The sequence below is a fragment of the Mustelus asterias genome, chromosome 8, assembly GCF_964213995.1.
Source record: "Mustelus asterias chromosome 8, sMusAst1.hap1.1, whole genome shotgun sequence".
In the NCBI taxonomy this organism is placed as follows: domain Eukaryota; kingdom Metazoa; phylum Chordata; class Chondrichthyes; order Carcharhiniformes; family Triakidae; genus Mustelus; species Mustelus asterias.
In genome coordinates this window covers 126,404,576-126,424,893 of record NC_135808.1, presented here as the reverse complement: position 1 = coordinate 126,424,893, position 20,318 = coordinate 126,404,576, and the positions used below count along the sequence as shown (strand labels likewise).

General features: G+C 44.0%; 1 protein-coding gene across 2 annotated transcripts in view; it reads right to left on the bottom strand.

Moving 5' to 3' along the window:
• Positions 1-830: 830 nt before the first annotated feature.
• Positions 831-20,318, bottom strand: part of LOC144497535 (calcium-activated chloride channel regulator 1-like) — a 51,536-nt gene continuing 32,048 nt past the window's right edge. For both annotated transcript variants that reach the window (XM_078218936.1, XM_078218937.1), the window contains 8 exons: positions 19,448-19,672; positions 19,187-19,364; positions 18,441-18,547; positions 18,132-18,353; positions 15,273-15,534; positions 13,529-13,696; positions 4,056-4,283; positions 831-2,953 (listed from right to left, as the gene is read on the bottom strand). In XM_078218936.1, coding sequence (XP_078075062.1) covers positions 2,562-2,953; positions 4,056-4,283; positions 13,529-13,696; positions 15,273-15,534; positions 18,132-18,353; positions 18,441-18,547; positions 19,187-19,364; positions 19,448-19,672 — 1,782 coding nt within the window. In that variant the 3' untranslated portion in view covers positions 831-2,561. The remainder of the gene's footprint in view (positions 2,954-4,055; positions 4,284-13,528; positions 13,697-15,272; positions 15,535-18,131; positions 18,354-18,440; positions 18,548-19,186; positions 19,365-19,447; positions 19,673-20,318) is intronic.

Below are 20,318 nucleotides of genomic sequence, written 5' to 3'. Positions count from 1 at the left end.
AGGTGACAGGGACTCTTCTGTTTTCAGTTTTGAGCTGCTGTTTAGTTTAGTTTTAGAAGAGGCATCAAGCTGAAAAGAAGTGTCTCTCTTTCTCTCCCTGCTTTTGAAAATTTTGCCAAAATTTAGCTGAAAGCAATGCATCTTGCCTTCCTGAAGAAGGCTAACATGCCATTTGCCTATTTACTGCTTGCTGCAACTGCATGCTTACTTTCAGTGGCTGGTGTATGAGGCCACCCAGGTCTCATTGCACATTCCCCTCTCATAATTTAGGGTCATTCAGAAAGTAATCCGCTTTCCTGTTTTTGCTACCAAAGTGAATAACCTCACATTTACCCAAATTATGCAGCCTTCATTCATTCACCATTCATTTGCCCACTCACTCAATTTGTCCAGATCATATGAAGCATCTCTGCATCCCCCTCACAGCTCACCCTCCCACCCAGTTTTGTGTCATCTGCAAATTTGGAGACATTACATTCAGTTCCCCCATCTAAATAATTAATATATATAGTGAATAGCCAGGGTCCCAGCACCGATCCCTGTGGTATCTCACTGGTCACTGCCTACCATTTGGAAAAAGACCCATTTATTCCTACTCTTTGTTTCCCGTCTGCTAACCAGTTTTCTGTCCATCTCAATAGACTACCCCAAACCCCAGGCACTTAAAATTTAAAAGCTAATCTCTCATGTGGAAGTTTTTCGAAAGCCTTCTGAAAGTCCAAAGAAATCCACTGGCTCCCCCTCATCAACTCTACTAGTTACATCCTCCCTCGACTGGTTACATCCTACTAGTTAGTATCAGCTGGTCAATGAAAACAGTATACTCTGGTTCCAAGAAATATTGTTTATTAAAGCAAAGCAACAGAAATAACATCAAAAATAGTAAATTGCACAGAACCCTTCTGAGTAAGAACAACCAAAATTGCCAAAATCCATAAAAATGAGATAGATAAATCAGGGGGATTCAAAGCTCGGGTATTCTGGAATGTGCTTGTGATACTACTGGGGTTTTAAGCCCATGCAGTTTCCCAACTCTCTCAAGCCAATGGAAACCCGAGAAAATGGTGTAAATATTGGAGAAAACCTATAGATTTTCACCCCCACCGCTGAACACAAAGTTTTAATTTGTATAAAGTGTAATCTGAGTGTTTGAATGATCAACATTAGTAACTGCATGCTGCACATCCACTCCTTGTCAAAGTTGTCAAAGTTGTCAAAGATAAAGGTTGACGAATGAGATAAAAGAATAATTGTTAAATGCAGCTGTCTGGAGGAGTTTTAGAAACATAGAAATTAGAAGCGGGAGCTAGGCTATTTGGCTCTCCAAGCTTGCTCCGTCGTTCATTTTGATCATGGTTGATTATCAAATTCAATGTCCTGATTCCCCCTATATCCCTTGATCCTTTTAGCCCCAAGAGCTATATCCAATTTCGTCTTGAAATCAGACAACGTTTTGGCCTCAACTACATTCTGTGGTAGTGAATTCCACACATTCACCACCCTCTGGGTGAAGAAATTTCTCCTCACTTCAGTCCTAAAAGGTTATCCCTTATCCTCAAACTATGACCCCTGGTTTTGGACTCTCCCACCATTGGGAACAGTTTTTCTGAATCTACCCTGTCTGACTGTTAGAATTTTATAAATTTCAGTGAGATCCCCTCTCACTCTTCTAAACTCCAATTAATATAATCCTGGTTTTGATATGCAAATTAGCTTTGAAGCAGGGTAAACGGGTTCTTACTTAAATGCAGTAGAGAACAATAGAGTCCAGAATTTAGGTGTTAAAACTGCAGTGGAGATTAACTCAAAGTGGAGATTTAAGGATACAATTAAAGTAAAATTTATTTATTAGTTACAAGTAAGGTTTACTGCAATGAAGTTACTGCGGAAAATTCACACTTACATGCTAGAAGCCTGGTTTCAAAGGCAAGTCATTGAGGTAGAAGGATATCAAAAGGAAAATATGGTATATCAGTAGTGCTTAGCTCTGCACTGACAGGAGAGGTGGAGAGGAGAAAGAGAAGCAGCTGGAAAACAGTCATGATCATAGCCATGCTGAGCTGGGAAGAGGAACTCTCCCAGAAAACAGAATTCAAGGCTAGAAGCTGCTGATCTGAAAACCTCAGAGAAAAACTGTGCTAAACCAAAGAGAGGCTTCCTAAACTTAAAGGTAACTCGTGGTTGGTAACTATTTGCTGGATTTCGCTCGAGTTATACTGTATGGGATGTTGTTTTGGGACGAGGGTCATTTCTCAAATGTAGATAGATGGGAATAGGGTTAATTCCAGATTATAACGTGTGTGTTTGGCCATAATTATAGTTAAGTGGATCTCGGTCGTGTATTGTGACCTTCCTTGTTGTGTGTTTTCACAAGTTAATTAATATTCTTTTACTTGAATGGGTACAACAAGACTGGACCTTTTCTCAATGGTTTGCATATATTTCTTCACATTATTTCAAATTGAAAAAATACACTCTAAAGAAGCCCGTGTTCCAAGTTACCCTTCTGGGTTTTGGGATGTCCTCACATGTAAAATCAACGGGGCTCTTAACAAAGGACATTACGCTGGGACATAAGTTTGAGTTTTTTTTCTCTGCACCGCATAATTAATAATCCCACTGATCAAACACACAAGGATTGTAACAACTACTACACTGCAAACAACCTTCCACATACTATTATTGCCTTTTGGGTGCTCGATCAATGGCACATAGACGGAAATCCTGGCTACGTTAGACATTGCAGAGGGCTGATTGATCTTATCATATGCACAAAGAGCAAAGTAGATAGTTGTCCCATTTTGTAGTTCTGTATTTTCAGGAACAAATGTAACATTTTCCCTCAAGCCAAATGGCTGTGGGTTGTTGTTGGTCAAGTTAACCAGTGTGGCTGTTGAGAAGTCGTCCCGTAGCCGTAGGAGGTTGTCACTCATTCTCATCTCATAGCGAGACGCTAAGAAACAAAGAAATAAAATAAATTAGAAGGAAATTAACTCATTCACATTGGATCATAAAAACACAGGGGATCTTCAACTTATAGATCGAATAGTACTTACTCCACCTCTGAATGCTGCTTGAATAAAGTTGAAAATATGATAGAAACAAAGGAGCAGGCTATTCGGTCCATCGAGCCTGCTCTACCATTCAAACAAATCGTGACTAATCATCTATCTCTTTGACTTTTTCCCACATTATCCCCATATCCCTTTGGTGTATTTAGTATCCGGAAATTAATTGATTTCTGTCTTTAACATGCTCAATGATTGAGCTTTCACTGCCCTCTTGGGTTGAGAATTCCAAAGAGACACCACTCTCTGAGTGAAGGAATTCCTCCTCATTTCAGTCCAGAGATGTAGGGCAGAATCCTCTGGAGGTGACGGGGATCACCTGGCGGTGCACCCTGGGCTTTGGCACCTTGTCAGTGCCAGCCTGGCTCCCTGGCACTACTCAAGGGGCAATGTACAAATTGCCACCTTGACACTGCCCGTCAGACATGGGGCAGTGCCAAGGGGACAGGGCCTAATACGGGAAGGGGCCAGATAGAGGTGGGCTCTGATGGGGGGGGGGCGATCAGTAAGGGTGGGAGTCCCACTGCCATTCTGCAGTCGGGATTGGTGGGGGAGGGAAGGAGGTCAGCGATTGGCCTGGCCATTGGGGTGGGGTGGGCAGCTTGATGGGGTGGGGTTGGCACTATGGGGAGAACGTCGGAACTGCTGGTCAGGGGGAAATTAGGGGTGGGGCGGGAGAACGCTGATGCTGTGGGGGTGGGGGGGGGGAGGTAGCGATGGGGGGGGGGGGGCGGGTGTCGAGGCTGAGCCCGGGCATGCTTGGGGGGCCAGCGATCGGCGCGTCTGGGGGGGTGTGAGGTGGGGAGGGTAGGGGGTGGAAGGGCCGACGATGCTGGGTCACAGGGCTGGCCAGCGATCAGGAGGCTGGAAGATGAGGACCACTGCACATGTACCAATCTCAGCGGTTGTAGATTGGCGCATACGCAGTGGCCCGCTCAGCGCTATGCAACTTGACTTTATTAGCCACTTAAATTCAGCAACAATTACCTGCTCCCTGATCATAATCTTCTCCTGGCGCTGTCCACTCCAGCACAACTTTATTTTTGACTATTGTTGCTTGAAGGTCTGTGATTTTACACGGTGGTAAATCAACAAGAGGTGTTCCTACAGGAACTGAAATTGCTCCTCCTGACTTGACCCTGCTGAAATCTCCGAAATCAGTCGCAAGATCTTCCATGTTGATTGGAGGCCATGGTGGATTTGTTTGAATATTGCCTACATGAAAAAGAAGACGTGTCTCTCTTAGACCCAGATTACAGATTACTGGCAATACCCTTCAACAAAAAGACTTGATCCACCAGACTTGCCTGCAATTTCCCCCAGGACAACCTTTGGCTTTGGCTAAACAATGTGAGGCTAAGAAAGGTACATTTTCATGAAGCCAAACAGTTTGAGGATCAGGCATTAAGAATGGGAGAGAGTCAAATGAATATATAAATTAGGAGCATGAGTAGGTCACTCAAGCCTGTGCCACCATTCAATAAGATCATTGCTGATTTGTTTGCAAGCTCAACACATTCCCGCTTACCCCCGATAACCTTTTCACCCCCGATAACCTTTCACTTCATTGCTTATCAAGAATCAATCTACCAAGTAGAACCATCCTCTCCATACCGACCCTGTCAAAGCCCCTCAGGGTCTTAAATGTTTCAATCAAATCATTTTTTATTCTTCCAAACTCCAGTTGAACAAGCCTAGTCTGTCCAGAGTTTCCAAAAAGGACAGCCTGCCCATTCCCGGGATTAGAATTTCCAAAGATACATAACCATCTGAAGAAGGAAATTTCTCCTAACCTCAGTCCAAATTGGCCAATACCTTATCCTGAATTGATGACCTGTACCTTTAAACATCTCAGCCAGCAGCTAACCGAGCAAGTAGCATGTTTTCACAAATAGTTTTCCACCTAAAAAGTTTTATCTAACCACTCCATTCAAGGTCTCTTCTCTCTGGAATTTATTATCCATGAATATTTTGCTGCTTTGGCTCTGTAATTCCTTATGAAAGGAACAGAACATATGAGTCTCTCAGACAGTTCCAGCTGGTGGATGCAGAATGCTCTTATGAGACAAATTATTTTTATTGTACAGTAAAGTTTAGAGTGGATTATGTCCATTATTAACATTTAGGAACCTGACACCAAATATGACTCCTGAGACGCTGCCATTCATTACAAAAGAACAAAGAATATTACAGCACAGGAACGGGCCCTTCGGCTCTCCAAGCCTGCACAGACCATGCTACCCAACTGAACTAAAACCCCCGACCCTTCTGGGGACCGTATCCCTCTATTCCCATCCTATTCATGTACTTGTCCAGATGCCCCTTAAAACTCACTATTGTATCTGCTTCCACTACCTCTCCCAGCAATGGGTTCCAGGCACCCACCACCCTCTGTGTAAAAAACTTGCCTCGTACATCTCCTTTAAACCTTGCCCCTCGCACCTCAAACCTATGCTCCCTATTTCTCCACCCTGGGAGAAAGCTTCTGACTATCCACTCTGTCCATGTCCCTCATAATCTTGTAGACCTCTATCAGGTCGCCCCCTCAACCTCCGTCATTCCAGTGAGAACAAACCAAGTTTCTCCAACCTCTCCTCATAGCTAATGTCCTCCATGCCAGGCAACATCCTGGTAAATCTTTTCTGGACCTTCTGCACTGTTCAGAATTTGTTGGAGTACAATGATATCTCTTTCTAAGGATCAACATATATAGATTATAAAATACAATTTGCTAGCTTGCATTAGATAGAATTAATTAATATTGGGTTAGAGTTCTTGGGCAGAGTCATAGAGATGATGGGGGTCTTGGCTCCTGGCTGGAGAACTGCTGAGGTCCCTGCGTCTTCTCTTTTTGAGAAGACCCAACAAATCTTGTGCCACCCAGGCATGTAAATGGCCAGCAGCAGCAAACATCTCCCACCCTGCAGATCAAAGGCCCCGACGTCACAGGACCCACCCCCGATAGCTGCTGGCCAGCCAGAGGCCCGCCGCTCTTCTAAGCTCAGCAGTGCCACTGGGAGGCTGTGGCTGCTGCCTATAAGACATTCAGCCGAGGCATAGATCAAGGAGGGACACAGACACAGGGGATTTGATATGATTTGATTTGATTTATTATTGTCACATGTATTAGTATACAGTGAAAAGTATTGTTTCTTGCGCGCTATACAAAGGGGTGGCACAGTGGTTAACAATGCTGCCTCACAGTTCCAGGGACCTGGGTTCAATTCCGGGTGAGTGTGTGGAGTTTGCACATTCTCCCTGTGTCTGCGTGTGTTTCCTCCAGGTGCTCAGGTTTCCTCTCACAGTCCAAAAATGTGCAGGTAAGGTTGACTGGCAAAGAACAAAGAACAGTACAGCACAGAAACAAGCCCTTCGGCCCACCAAGCCTGCACTGATCACGTTGTCCTATCTAGACCAACTGCCTGTATTCCTCTGTGCCCCGTCTGTTCATGTGTCTATCCAGATACGTCTTAAATGTTGCTAACATGTCTGCCTCAACCACCTCACTTGGCAGTGCATTCCAGGCCCCCACCACCCTCTGTGTAAAAAAACTTCCCCCGCACATCTCTACTGAACCTTTCCCCCCTTACCTTGAATTTGTGCCCCCTTGTAATTGTCATTTCTGCCCTGGAAAAAAGCTTTCAACTGTTCACCTTCTCTATGTCCCCCACAGTTTTATAAACTTCTATCAGGTCACCCCTCACCCCCTGTCTTTCCAGTGAGAACAATCCCAGTTTATTCAATCTCTCCTCATAGCTAATACCCTCCATACCAGGCAACCACCAACGCCTCTCCTTTCTCAGAAGACGAAGGAAATTTGGTATGTCAGCTACGATTCTAACCAACTAACTTTTGCAGACGCATCATAGAAAGCATTCTTTCTGGTTGTATCACAGCTTGGTGTGGCTCCTGCTCTACCCAAGACCGCAAGAAACTACAAAAGGTCATGAATGTAACCCAATCCATCACGCAAACCAGCCTCCTATCCATTGACTCTGTCTACACTTCCCGATGCTTCGGCAAAGCAGCCAGCATAATTAAGGATCCCACGCACCCCGGACATTCTCTCTTCCGCCATCTTCCTTCGGGAAAAAGATACAAAAGTCTGAGGTCACGTACCAACTGACTCAAGAACATCTTCTTCCTGCTGCTGTCAGACTTTGGAATGGACTTACCTTGCATTAAGTTGATCTTTTTCTACACCCTAGCTATGACTATAACACTACATTCTGCACTCTCTCGTTTCCTTCTCTATGAACGGTATGTTTTGTCTGTATAGCGCACAAGAAACAATACTTTTCACTGTATGTTAATACATGTGACATGTTAATACCTGCGGCACGGTAGCACAGTGATTAGCACTGTTGCCTCACAGCTCCAGGGACATGGGTTCGATTCCCGGCTTGGGTCACTGTCTGTGTGGAGTTTGCACATTCTCTTCGTGTCTGCGTGGATTTCCTCCGTGTGCTCCGGTTTCCTCCCACAGTCCAAAGATGTGCAGGTTAGGGTGATTGGCCATGCTAAAATTGCCGCTTCGTGTCCGGAGGTGTGTAGGTGAGAGGGATCAGCGGGTAAAATGTGTAGGGATATGGGGGTAGGGCCTGGGTGGGATTGTGGTCGGTGCAGACTCGATGGGCCAGGTGGCCTCTTTCTGCACTGTCGGGTTTCTATGATTTCTATGTGACAATAATAAATCAAATCAAAATCCTGGTCAACCTTTTCTGCACTCCCTCCAAAGCCTCCACATCCTTCTGGTAGTGTGGTGACCAGAATAGGACACAGTATTCCAAATGTGGCTGAACCAACATTTTATATAACTGTAACATAATTTGCCAACTTTTATACCCGATGCCCCATCTGATGGAGTCAAACATGCCATATGCTTTTTTCACCACCATCTCCACCTGTGCCGCCACTTTTGAGGACCTTTGTACCTGTATTCCTAGATCCCTCTGTGTGTCTATGCTCCTGATGGTTCTGCCATTTATTTTATAGCTCCCACCTGAATTGGATCTACCAAAATGCATCACCTCGCATTTGTCTGGATTAAATTCCATCTGCCATTTCTCCACCCAATTTTCCAGCCTATCTATATCCTGCTATATTCTCTGACAATCTTTCATCGCTATCCGCAACTCCAGTGATCTTAGTATCATCTGCAAACTTGCTAATCAGGCCAGCTACGTTTTTTTCCAAGACATTTATAGATATTACAAACAACAAAGGTCCCAGCACTGATCTCTGCGGAACACCACTAGTTACAGACCTCCATTCAGAAAAACACCCTTCCACTGCTACTCTCTGTCTTCTATGGCCAAGCCAGTTCTGAATCCATCTGACTATTTCATCCTTGATCCCGTGTGATTAAACTTTTGCACCCGCCTGCTATGAGGGATCTTGTCGAATGCCTGTCTAAAGTCCATGCAGACAACATCCACAGCCCTTCCCTCATCAATCTTACCGTAGTGGGTCGGATCTCAAACAATGATGAGACAGAGTACAGGAATGAGATAGAGAATCTGATGAACTGGTGCGGCAACAATAATCTCTCCCTCCATGTCAACAAAACAACGGAAATTGTCATCAACTTCAGGAAGCGTAAAGGAGAACATGTCCTTGTCGACATCAACGGGGACAAAGTAGAAAGAGTCAAGAGCTTCAAGTTTTTAGGTGTCCAGATCACTAACAACCTGTCCTGGTCCCCCCATGCCGACACTATAGTTAAGAAAGCCACCAACGCCTCTACTTTCTCAGAAGACAGAGGAAATTTGGTGTGTCAGCTGCGACTCTCACCAACTTTTACAGATGCACCATAGAAAGCATTCTTTCTGGTTGTATCACAGCTTGGTATGGCTCCTGCTCTGCCCAAGACCACAAGGAACTACAAAAAGTTGTGAATGTAGCCCAATCCATCACACAAACCAGTATCCCATCCGTTGGCTCTGTCTATACTTCCCGCTGCCTCGGCAAAGCAGCCAGCATAATTAAGGACCCCACGCACCCCGGACATTCTCTCTTCCACCTTCTTCCATCGGGAAAAAGATACAAAAGTCTGAGGTCACGTACCAGCCGACTCAAGTACAGCTTCTTCTCTGCTGCTGTCAGACTTTTGAATGGACCTACCCCGCATTAAGTTGATCTTTCTCTACACCTTAGCTATGAATGTAGCTGTCTCATTTCCTTCTCTATGAACGGTATGCTTTGTATAGCACACAAGAAACAATACTTTTCACTGTATGTTAATACATGTGACAATAATAAATCAAATCAAAAATCAAATAAATAATTTTTGTCACTTCCTCAAAAATCTCAATCAAATTCGTGAGACATGACCTCCCTCTTACAAAACCATGCTGCCTGTCGTTAATCAGACCATTCAGTTCCAAATGTGTATAGATCCTATCCCTAAGAATCTTCTCCAACAATTTCACAATCACTAACGTCATGCTCACTGGCCTATAATCAGCCAGATTATCCTTGCTACCTTTCTTAAATAACAGGACAACACTGGCTATCCTCCAATTCTCTGGGACCTCACCTGTGGCCAACGAGGAAACAAAGATTTCTGTTAGAGACCCAGCAATGTCATCTCTTGTCTCCCTCAGTAATCTGGGATAGATGCCACCTGGCCCTGGTGATTTGTCTACCTTAATGCTTTTTAATACACCTGACACTTCCTCCCTCACAATGATGACTTGCTCTGGAGGGTTTACATACCCCTCCGAGACACCACCAATCAACGTATCCTTCTCCTTTGTGAATACCAATACAAAGGATCTCACCCATTTCCTTTGGTTCTGTGCATAATTTCCCTCCTTTGTCCTTAAAGTGGACCAACTCTTTCTCTTGCAACTCTCTTGTTCCAAATATATGTGTAAAATGCCTTGGGATTCTCCTTAACCCTGCCTGCCTAGGACATTTTGTGACCCCTTTTTGACCCCCTAACTCCCTTTTTGAATTCTTTACTACTTTCCTTGTATTCTTCAAGTGTTTCATCTGTTTTTAGTTGCCTGGATCTTATGTATGCGTCCTTTTTCTTTTTGACTGGACTCACAATTTCTCTGGTCACCCACGGTTCTTGCGTACTGCCTTTCCTGCCCTTCCTTTTCACAGGCCATGATAAAATTGCCCCTTAGTGTCAGGGGGATTAGCAGGGTAAATACGTGGGGTTACAGGGATAGGGCCTGGGTGGGATTGTTTTCGGATCTGGCTCGATGGGTTGAATGGCCTCCGACTGCACTGTAGAGATTGTAAAGCGTACCGTACATAGAGAAGGAAAGGAAAGATTGTGGAACATAGTGTTACAGTCATAGCTAGGGTGCAGAGAAAGATCAACTTAATATGAGGTAGGTCCATTCAAAAGTCTGATGGCAGCAGGGAAGTTGCTGTTCTTGAGTCGGTTGGTACGTGTCCTCAGACTTGTATAATTTCCCTGACGAAAGAAAGATGGAAGAGGGAATGTCCAGGGTACGTGGGGTCTTTGATTATGCTGGCTGTTTTTCTGAGGCAGCAGGAAATGTAGACAGAGTCAATGGATGGGAGGCTGGTTTGAGTGATGGACTGGGCTTCGTTCACGACCCTTTGCAGTTTTTTGTGGTCTTGGACAGAGCAGGAACCATACCAAGCTGTGATACATCCAGAAAGAATGCTTTCTCTGGTGCATCGGTAAAAGTGGGTGAGAGTTGTAGCGGGCAGGCCAAATTTCCTTAGCCTCCTGAGAAAGTGAGGTGCTGGTGGGCTTTCTTAACTATAGCGTCGGCATGGAGGGACCAGGACAGGTTGTTGGTGATCTGGACAGCTAGAAACTTGAAGCTCTCGACCCTTTCTACTTCATCCCCATTGATGTAGACAGAGGCATATTCTCCTTTGCACTTCCTGAAGTCGATGACAATCTCCTTCATTTTGTTGAAATTGAGGGAGAGATTATTGTCATCGTACCAGTTCACCAGATTCTCAGTCTCATTCCTGTACTCCGTCTCATCACTGTTTAAGATCTGACCCACAATGATGGTGTCATCAGCGAATTTGAAAATCGGGTTGGAGAGGATTTTGGGATGTTTGGAAAGGAGTGGCAGGCTGTGGATCTCAGGAAGGGGGTGATGGGGGTTGGCAGCAAGGGCAGGGAGTGGCTCTAACCGGCCACCCCATTTCCCGATACTTGATCCCTTGATCACGCACTCTGTGCCTATGAGAGAGGGAAAAAGTCATAACATGTGTATATTTATATGAGCTGAATATGCTCAGGAAGCGGACAATGCTGACTGGCTTTCGAGATATCAGATAGTGACAGATTCCTATTATTGAGAAAGAAACACATATCGGGGGGGGGGGGGCGCACGGTGGCACAGTGGTTAGCACTGTTGCCGCCCAGCGCCAGGGACCTAGGTTCGACTCCAGCATCGGGTCACTGTCTGTGTGGGGTTTGCATGTTCTCCCTGTGTCTGCGTCGGTTTCCTCTGGGTGCTCCGGTTTCCTCCTTGTTGTGCCGAATGTGATGCCAAATTAAACTAATCTCTTCTGCCTGCCCTTGGTCCATATCCCTCTATTCATTGCATATTCATTTGCTTATCTAAAAGCCCCTTAAACACCCCTATCGTATCTGCCTCCACCACCACCCCTGGCAGCGCATTCCAGACACCTACCACTCACTGTGTTAAAAACCTGCCCCTCACATCTCCTTTGAACTTTCCCCCTCTCACCTTAAGTGCCTACCCCTTTGTATTTGACATTTTAACTCTGGGAAACAGATTCTGACTGTCAACCCTATCTATGCCTCTCATAATTTTATAGATTTCTATCAAGTCTCTCCTCAGTCTCCGCCGCTCCAGAGAAAACAACCCTAGTTTGTCCAGCCTCTCCTTATAGCTCATACCCTCCAATCCAGGCAGCATCCTGGTAAACCTCTTCTTCACCCTCTCCAAAGCCTCCACATCCTTCCTGTAATGTGGCAACCAGAATTGAACGCAATACTCTAAGTGCGGCCTAACCAAAGCTTTATAAAGCTGCAACATGACATCCTGGCTCTTGTACTCAATGCCCTGACTAATAAATAAAGGCAAGCATGCCATATGCCTTCTTTATCACCCTATCTGCTTGTGTGGCCACTTTCAGGGAGTTATGGACTTTAAAGTTAATGTTTATTTATTAGTGTCACAAGTAGGCTTACATTAACACCGCAATGAAGTTACTCTGAAATTCCCCTCGTCGCCACACTCCAGCAGCTGTTCGGGTATACTGAAGGAGAATTTAGCATGGCCAATACACCTAACCAGCACATCTTTTGGACTCTGGGAGGAAACTTGAGCACCCGGAGGAAACCCACGCAGACACGGGGAGAACGTGCAGACTCCACACACACAGTGACCTGAGGCTGGTATTGAACCCAGGTCCCCTGCGCTGTGAGGCAGCAGTGCTACCACTGTGTCACCATGTCACCCTACTTGGCCAGATTAAACTCCATCTACTATTTCTCTGCCCATATCTGCTACTGGTCTATATCCCGATGTATCCTTTGACAACTATCCACAACTCCACCTATCTTTGTGTTGTCTGCAAACTTACTAACCCACCCATCGACAGTTTTATCCAAGTCATTTATATATATCACAAACAGCAGAGGTCCCAGCATGGATCTCTGTGGAAGAACACGAGTCATGGACCTCCAGCCAGAAAAACACCCTTCCACCACTACTCTCTGACTTCTATGGGCAAGGCAATTCTGAATGCAAGCGGCCAAGTCACCGTGGATCCCATGCATCTTAATCTTCTGGATGAGCCTACCATGAGGGACCTTGTCGAAAGCCTTACTAAAGCTATGTAGACAACATCCACTGCTCTACCCTCATTGACCACCTTTGTCACCTCCTCGAAAAAATCAATCAAGTTAGTAACTCATGACCTGCCCCGCACAAAGTCATGCTGACTTTCCCTAATTAGGCAATGCTTTTCCAAATGCGAGTAAATCCTATCCCTAAGAATCCTCTCCGATAACTTCCCAACCACCGATGTGAGACTCATCGGTCTATAATTTCCTGGATTATCCCTTTCTCCTCAACACCACTCCTTTCTTGAACAGAAGAACAACATTAGCTGCTCACCAGCCCTCCGGGAGTTCTCCAATGGATAACAAGGTGACAAAGATCTTTTTCAGGGTCCCAGCAATCTCCTCTCCTGTCCCTCTACCTGGGGTCGATCCTATCGGACTCTGGGGACTTACCTTACGCTCTTCAAGAAACTCAACACCACTTTTTTCTTGATCTCCAAATGCCCTGGCATATTAGCATGCTCCACACTAATCTCACTATCCTCCATGTCCTTGTCCTTGGTGAATATTGAAGCAAATTACTCATTGAGGATCTCACCCACCTCCTCTGCCTCCAAGCACAAGTTCCCTCCTTTATCCTTGAGTGGTCCTACCCTCTCCCGAGTTATCCTGTTGTTTTTTTAAATGTATTTCTTACCATTTTCCGTGTATCCTGGTATGTAAAAAGCATGTGCCCCTGTTCGGATTGCCATCTTTGTAGCCCCTTCCTTTCCCGCGACACGTACTTTAAAGTTATATCTTCCACTTCCAGAAAAATCATGCAAATATTTGGTGTAGATGCCATCATTCTTGACAATATCAGCACCTGAGTGGCAAGAAAGAGTTAACAGCTGTACACTGAGAGGGGCACGGGAAAATAATGATACTCTACTTGGGTGAGCATTTCTTAAATCCTTCAACTCAAAGGCGCTGACTCTCACTATATAATTATCCATTGATGGCAAGTGTCAAATAAAATGATCGGGGAAGAACGCATTTCAAATCTTAAAATGAATTTCATCGATGAATTGCCATAAATGTAATTCATTGATCCTGTACACATTGTCGCATCATTTATTGATAAAAATAAGAATCTTGAGTCTAAAAATTGGGCTGTGTCGTTGTTTGGGCAGAGTGGTCACAATTTGTGACCTGCTCGTGCCAGGTCTGGCACCGGTAGGTAACACATGAATCTCACACTGCCACCTCATTACAGACAGACTACAGGGCCGAGTGCCTAATATACTGCGGGCTGCCTCTAGGTTCAGCAGGGCGCCAGGCAGTGCTGCAGCCATCTTCACTTCTTAAAGGAAGTCTGTCCCTCTGGGTATAAAAGTAGGTCACTTATCAGTGGTCTTTGTGTTTACACTTTTCAGAGAACACTTGCTAAAAAGAATTTCCCCGGAGAGATTAAGAGTTAGCGCCTGGCTTGCACTGGGGAATTAGCATTTGTGTAAGACATTGCCAGTCTATGTGTAATTATCAGAGTTTGGGGATTGTTGTAAGAATTCAGAAGTGACTAACATAATTGTCCCATGTTTGTGGTTTCCTGTAAGAATCAATTTGCTGATAAGAAACCAGTTTTAGGATTAAAGTAATTGGCTGAAGAAAAAGTGAACAGTTTTTGTCAGGAAGCTGCTTTCAACTCGAGAGAGAGAAAAACACTGAGCGAGTAGCTAGAAATCACGGAACAGCCTGTTTCTGTGCTGTATATCTCTATGACTGTATGACTTTATACAGCTACAGCAGTTAAGGTAGACTGGGAAATTAGGGCTGAATCTTTAATGCTGTAAAGGGATTTTGCATGTACATTAGATCGATAGATCTCCCTGTGGACTAGATGGAGTATGAGCTTCCTTGCTGAGCAGGTGGAGGCTCAGGTGGAGAAGTGGTCAGTGGGGGTTTTCAAACCTGCTTAACCCAGACTGTTGTTGCAAGTCCCGAGGTGTAGATTATCTAGCTGTGAGCCGCAGGTGTGGCCATTCTCTTTGGTGAACAATAAAAGGTGTTTGGTGACGGGAAACTGGAGTTTGGCTGAATTCCTGCAATTAGTCAACCTGATTCTAAATTAAAACCTTGAAGAACATCAGGATTCAAGAGACCAGGGTCAAGGAACTAAGAAGATCCAGAAGGTCCGATGATTCATGGCCATGCCTTAACTAATGAAATGTTAAGTATTAAATTGATACTATAAACCTTGTTAGTTTGCATTCAGTATTCATGATTGAATAAGATTATTCCCTAACAAGGATTTTCTTACTCTGGTATTCAGTGTAAAGTCCAAATCGCTTGTTTGGCAATATGTTTTATGTAATGGAAGCTAAAATTGAATATATCCACATTTCAAATGTCTACAATTTAAATACACATTCAATTTCACAGTGTCATATTATGGATCTTACCTAAGCCATCATCAGAAAGGTTCTGCTCAACTGGGGGACCAGTGGGACATTCAATAATGGCTGTCACATTTGCAAATATGACTGGTAAATATCCCTGACTAACTTCTGCATAGATTGTTCTTCCACCGAATGAATCCTTTTCACTGATTTCCATATTGACCGTTGCTGGGGGAATGTTCTCATCTGCTGCTCGGGATGTTACTGTGATAGTTAAAACCTGTTTGGTTCCATGATTAAAGATGCTGTACTTCCAAAGTCCTGTCTGGGAAACAAATGTTAATTTTTAATTGTAGGCCAGATATCAGTTCCCTCAATATCTCAATGTTTTTCTTAAATTTATATCCAGATTATCAGCTAAAATTCATTGTCCATTCCTAGATGTCCTTAAGGAGGTGGAAGTGAGCTGCCTGCTTGAACTGCTGCAGTTCCTGTAGTGAAGGTACATCCACAGTGCTGCTCGGTGGAGAATGTGAGGATTTTGACCTAGTGGAGGAATGACAATATGTTGTCATGCCAGCACTGTGTGAGGTGATGGCCCAGTGGTATTATCGCTAGACTATTAATCCAGAAGCTCAGCTAATGTTCTGGGGACCCGGGTTTAAATCCTGCCACAGCAGGTGATGGAATTTGAATTCAATAAGAAATATTGAGAATTAAGAATCTACTGATGACCATGAAACCATGGTCAATGGTCGGAAAAACCCATCTGGTTTATGAATGTCCTTTAGGGAAGGAAATCTGCCATCCTACCCAGTCTGGCCTACATGTGACTTCAGAGCCACAGCAATATGGTTGACTCTCAACTGCCCTTAGGCAACTAGGGATTGGCAATAAATGTTGGCAAGCCAGCGACGCCCATGTCCCACAAATGAATAAAAAAAACTTGGGAGGGAACTTGCTTTGAAGGCGTCCTTGCTGTCTCATTCATTCCAAGCAGTAGAGCTCTTGGGCTTGGAAGGAGGTGTCCCTGTGGTCTGGTTGAGTTGCTGTAAGTGCTTCCTGAAGTTGTTCAACCTGGGCCCAGAAACTCCCAAATTCAATTTCTGGTTTGTACCTACTGAGGTGATATGAGCTCAGGCAATGGAAAGACAATACACATGGCCTTAGTGTCACTTATTGAGGAAGCAAAAAATGGCCGGGGCACCTGCTCATGATCAACACTAAGGCAGAAGGCACGATAAATAGTGCAGATGCGAGTGGAACGTAGCAGAGTCATTGATAGATTAAGTGAGTGAACAAGACGGTGACGGATGGAGTTCAACCTGGGGAAATGTGCAGTCCTCCACATTTAGTTTATTATTTATTAGTCACAAGTAGGCTTAATTCACACTGTAATGAAGTTACTGCGAAAATCCACCAGTCGCCACACTCCGGCGCCTGTTCGGGTACACTGACAGAGAATTTAGTGTGGCCAATGCACCTAACCAGCACATCTTTCGGACTGTGGGAGGAAACCGGAGCACCCGAAGGATGCCCATGCAGACACGAGGAGAACATGCAAACTCCACACAGACAGTGACTCAAGCCGGGAATCGAACCCGGGTCCCTGGCGCTGTGAGGCAGCAGTGCTAACTACTGTGCCACCGTGCCGCCAATACCCAAGAAAGAAAGATCAGAGTATTTGCAAGAAATTGGGAACTGTGAATCCATCTAGAATTCATTGTCCATCCCTCGATATCCTTAAGGAGGTGGTGGTGAGTTGCCTTCTTGAACTGCTGCAGTTTCTGTAGTGAAGTACACCCACAGTGCTGCTCGGTGGAGAGTGTGAGGACTTTGACCAAGCACAGGAATGATGATATATCGTCACGCCAGCATAGTGTGTGACTTGGGAGGGAACTTGCTGCTGAAGGCATCCTTGCATAAAAAATGAATGGAAGCTAAGTAATAAAGGATTGTTAGCCTTCATTTCAAGTGGATACTAGGCTACAATTATATAAAACTCTGGGTAGACCACATCTGGAGAACTCTGTTTGGTTCTGGGCATCACACATCAGGAGGATATAATGGTGTTGGTGATGGTACAGCACAGATTCTCCGTAATGTTTCTGTAGCTAAAAGGATTAACATATGAGGAAGGGTTGCATAGATTAAGGCAGTATTCACTTGAGTATAGAAGAGTAAGGGTGATCTAATTGGGAGGTTTAAGATTAAAGGATTTGATAATGTGGATAAACTATTTCCTCCATTGGGAATTCTATAAGGGCATGGCCTTAAAATTAGAGATCAGTCATAAAGGGGTGAAGCCCCTTATGCACACAAGCGGTCTTTGGAATCTGGAGCTTTCTGGAGCCAGGAGAGAAAGGAAACTTTCAAAACTAAGATTGATTGGTTTTTGAAGGCAAGGAATTTAAGGGATATGGAACCAAGATGAGTAAGTGGAGTGAAGATGCAAATCAGCCATAATCTAATTAAATGGCACAACAGGTTTAAGGGGCTTCTTATTTGCTATCTAGACATAATTGCTAGAAATGTGTGAATGCAGAAGTCAGGTGAACTCAGGATTGGACTTAACTGCGGTGTCTCCGTGGGTTAAGTCCCAAGGCTGTCATTCAGATTGAATGAATGTTTCCCAATGCCCAGCTTTCTCACCAATTCACCACACAGAAATCATACATTTCACGCCATGGAAACAGCTCGGAAAAGAACCCATTGGCTTCTTTTCATTTGCATGCTGTACTCAACTGGCCAATGATAGACAGCATGTGAAAGATTGTGATATGGAATGGGAACTTGCCTGAATTACGGATGGATGGCAGCAAGCAAGCAGAACTTAGACAAAACTACCAAACAAAAAAGGATTTGTTTGTGAGGAAAGACACTGCAGATTGTAAAGAATAAAGGATACATTTTGATCCATACCTGGGCAGTGCCGTTAATCTTAAGTCGGGCTGTACATAGACTTTGATCTAACACAAAGGAAACTGTTTGGTAAATCCTTCCATTGGGATCTAGCAGAAATATCTCTGGCATCTCCTTCTCCCATGTCACAACAAAAAATGTGTAATTCCCAACAGTCTTATCGATAGAAACTTCACCAGTCAAATGACCATCTTTATCAATCAATTTCCCAGAGCTTTCAAGCTGGAATCAAACAAATAGAATTATTATATTTTACTGTCAAGTCAGCACAGGAATCATTGGAAAGTCACTTTCCGAGAGTAATCCAACCTGAATTGACTGTTGACTAATATCACCATTTCCTGATACTAATCCATTGAAGGCATCAATTAACCCACTTGTATTCGCGTTATCAGTGACTGAAAACTGTAAACCTCCTAAAGAATGGTAAGAGAAAAATACATCATGAACACTGATAAAACACATGCCAATTCAGACCTAAGATATGAAAGGGATTTCTGCAATGTGACAGAAACTGCCCAATGAAAAACAGTTGTCAATAAAAGTATTAAAAAGTTTAGCCTCAATTTTAATGCAGGCTATTCAGCATGAACGATAGGTGTGGGGGTGAGGGAGAAGGTGTTAAAATGGCCTGATTATCCAGTGCGCACACCACCTGTAATATTTACAGGAAGCTTGGAGAGTCAAATGTGACAGGTCAGAAATATGGAAACGTTTACTGCTTTTATCGCACTACTTTTCAATTTTGTGATGTTGCTTATGATGAATTAAAAATACACTGGGTATAATTTCCTTTTTGTTAGCTGTGTTTGTGGGTAAAATAAGGCAGCACAAGGACCAGAAACGGGAAAACAACCCCACCAGTTTCCCATCGGAAATAATTGGAATGCAATCACCTGGAATTCCCTTGTCCACGGTTTGAATTGAGACATGAGCTAAATTATATTAAACCTCTTCATGCTTCCACCACAATTAATGGGGGAAGAAGTTGAAACAAAGGCACTCTCATGTTGTTCTCCTGACGCACAATAATTGGGCCTTTCAGTGTTTATTACCTGTTAAATTTGATAGATGTTCCAATTCTGCAGTCGCGCTTGGTCCTAATGCTATAGTGTGGATAACTGCGCCACTCTGTTCAACCTCCGTGAAACACTTGCTTATTCCACTGTCCTCCCCATCAGTCAGCAGAACAATTTCATCACCGTGTGTGGCACCGTCATCGCCACGAAGCACCTGTTGGTTGTTGTCAACACGGGAACAATGTAATAACTGTAAATAAGGTGTTATTTAAATTCATTGTGCTTTTCAGATGTTACCTCAAACCCAGACCGAACACCAGCACAGATATTTGTTCCACCATCAGCTGCTCTAGGTAACAGCTGGACAAGTTCATTCCTCACATCATCATTATCAATCACTTTCAAACGTGTTTGAACATTTGCAGCACTGCTAAAAGTGACAATTCCAACTTGTGACTGTGCTTCAATGATCTGCAGTAAGAATATCTCAGTTGCTTGGCGGAGTCTGTTAATACGATTCTCCTATTTAATAAAAAGAAGACAATGCGCTCAGTAATTCATTTGACTTATTTATACATTAGATTTTTAAAAAGAACAAAGAACAGAACAGCACAGGAACAGGCCCTTCGGCCCTCCAAGCCTGCGCCGATCGTGATGCCTGCCTAAACTTAAACCGTATGAACTTACGGAGTCCGTATCCTTCCATTCCCAACCTATTCATGTATTCGTCTAGTTGCCCCTTAAATGCCGCAATTGTACCTGCTCCCACTGCGTTCCAGACATTCATCAACCTCTGCGTAAGAAACTTGCCTCGCACATCTCCTCTAAACTTTTCCCCACGCATCTTAAACCTATGTCCCCGAGTACTTGAGTTTTCTACCCTAGGAAAAAACATCTGATTATCCAAACATTAACTCTGTTTTTCTCCACAGCACATTCTGCACCCTCTCCTTTCCTTCTCTAAGAACTGTATGCTTTGTCTGTATAGTGTGCAAGAAACAATATTTTTCACTGTCTACGAATACATGTGACAATAAATCAAATTAAATCAGAATCTACTGCTGCCAGACCTGCTGAGTTTTTCCAGCCTACTTTGTTCCTATGGTGTATATTAAGTTAACAGCCCATGTCTATGTGCAGCAAGATCAACTCAGCATTCAGATTTGCA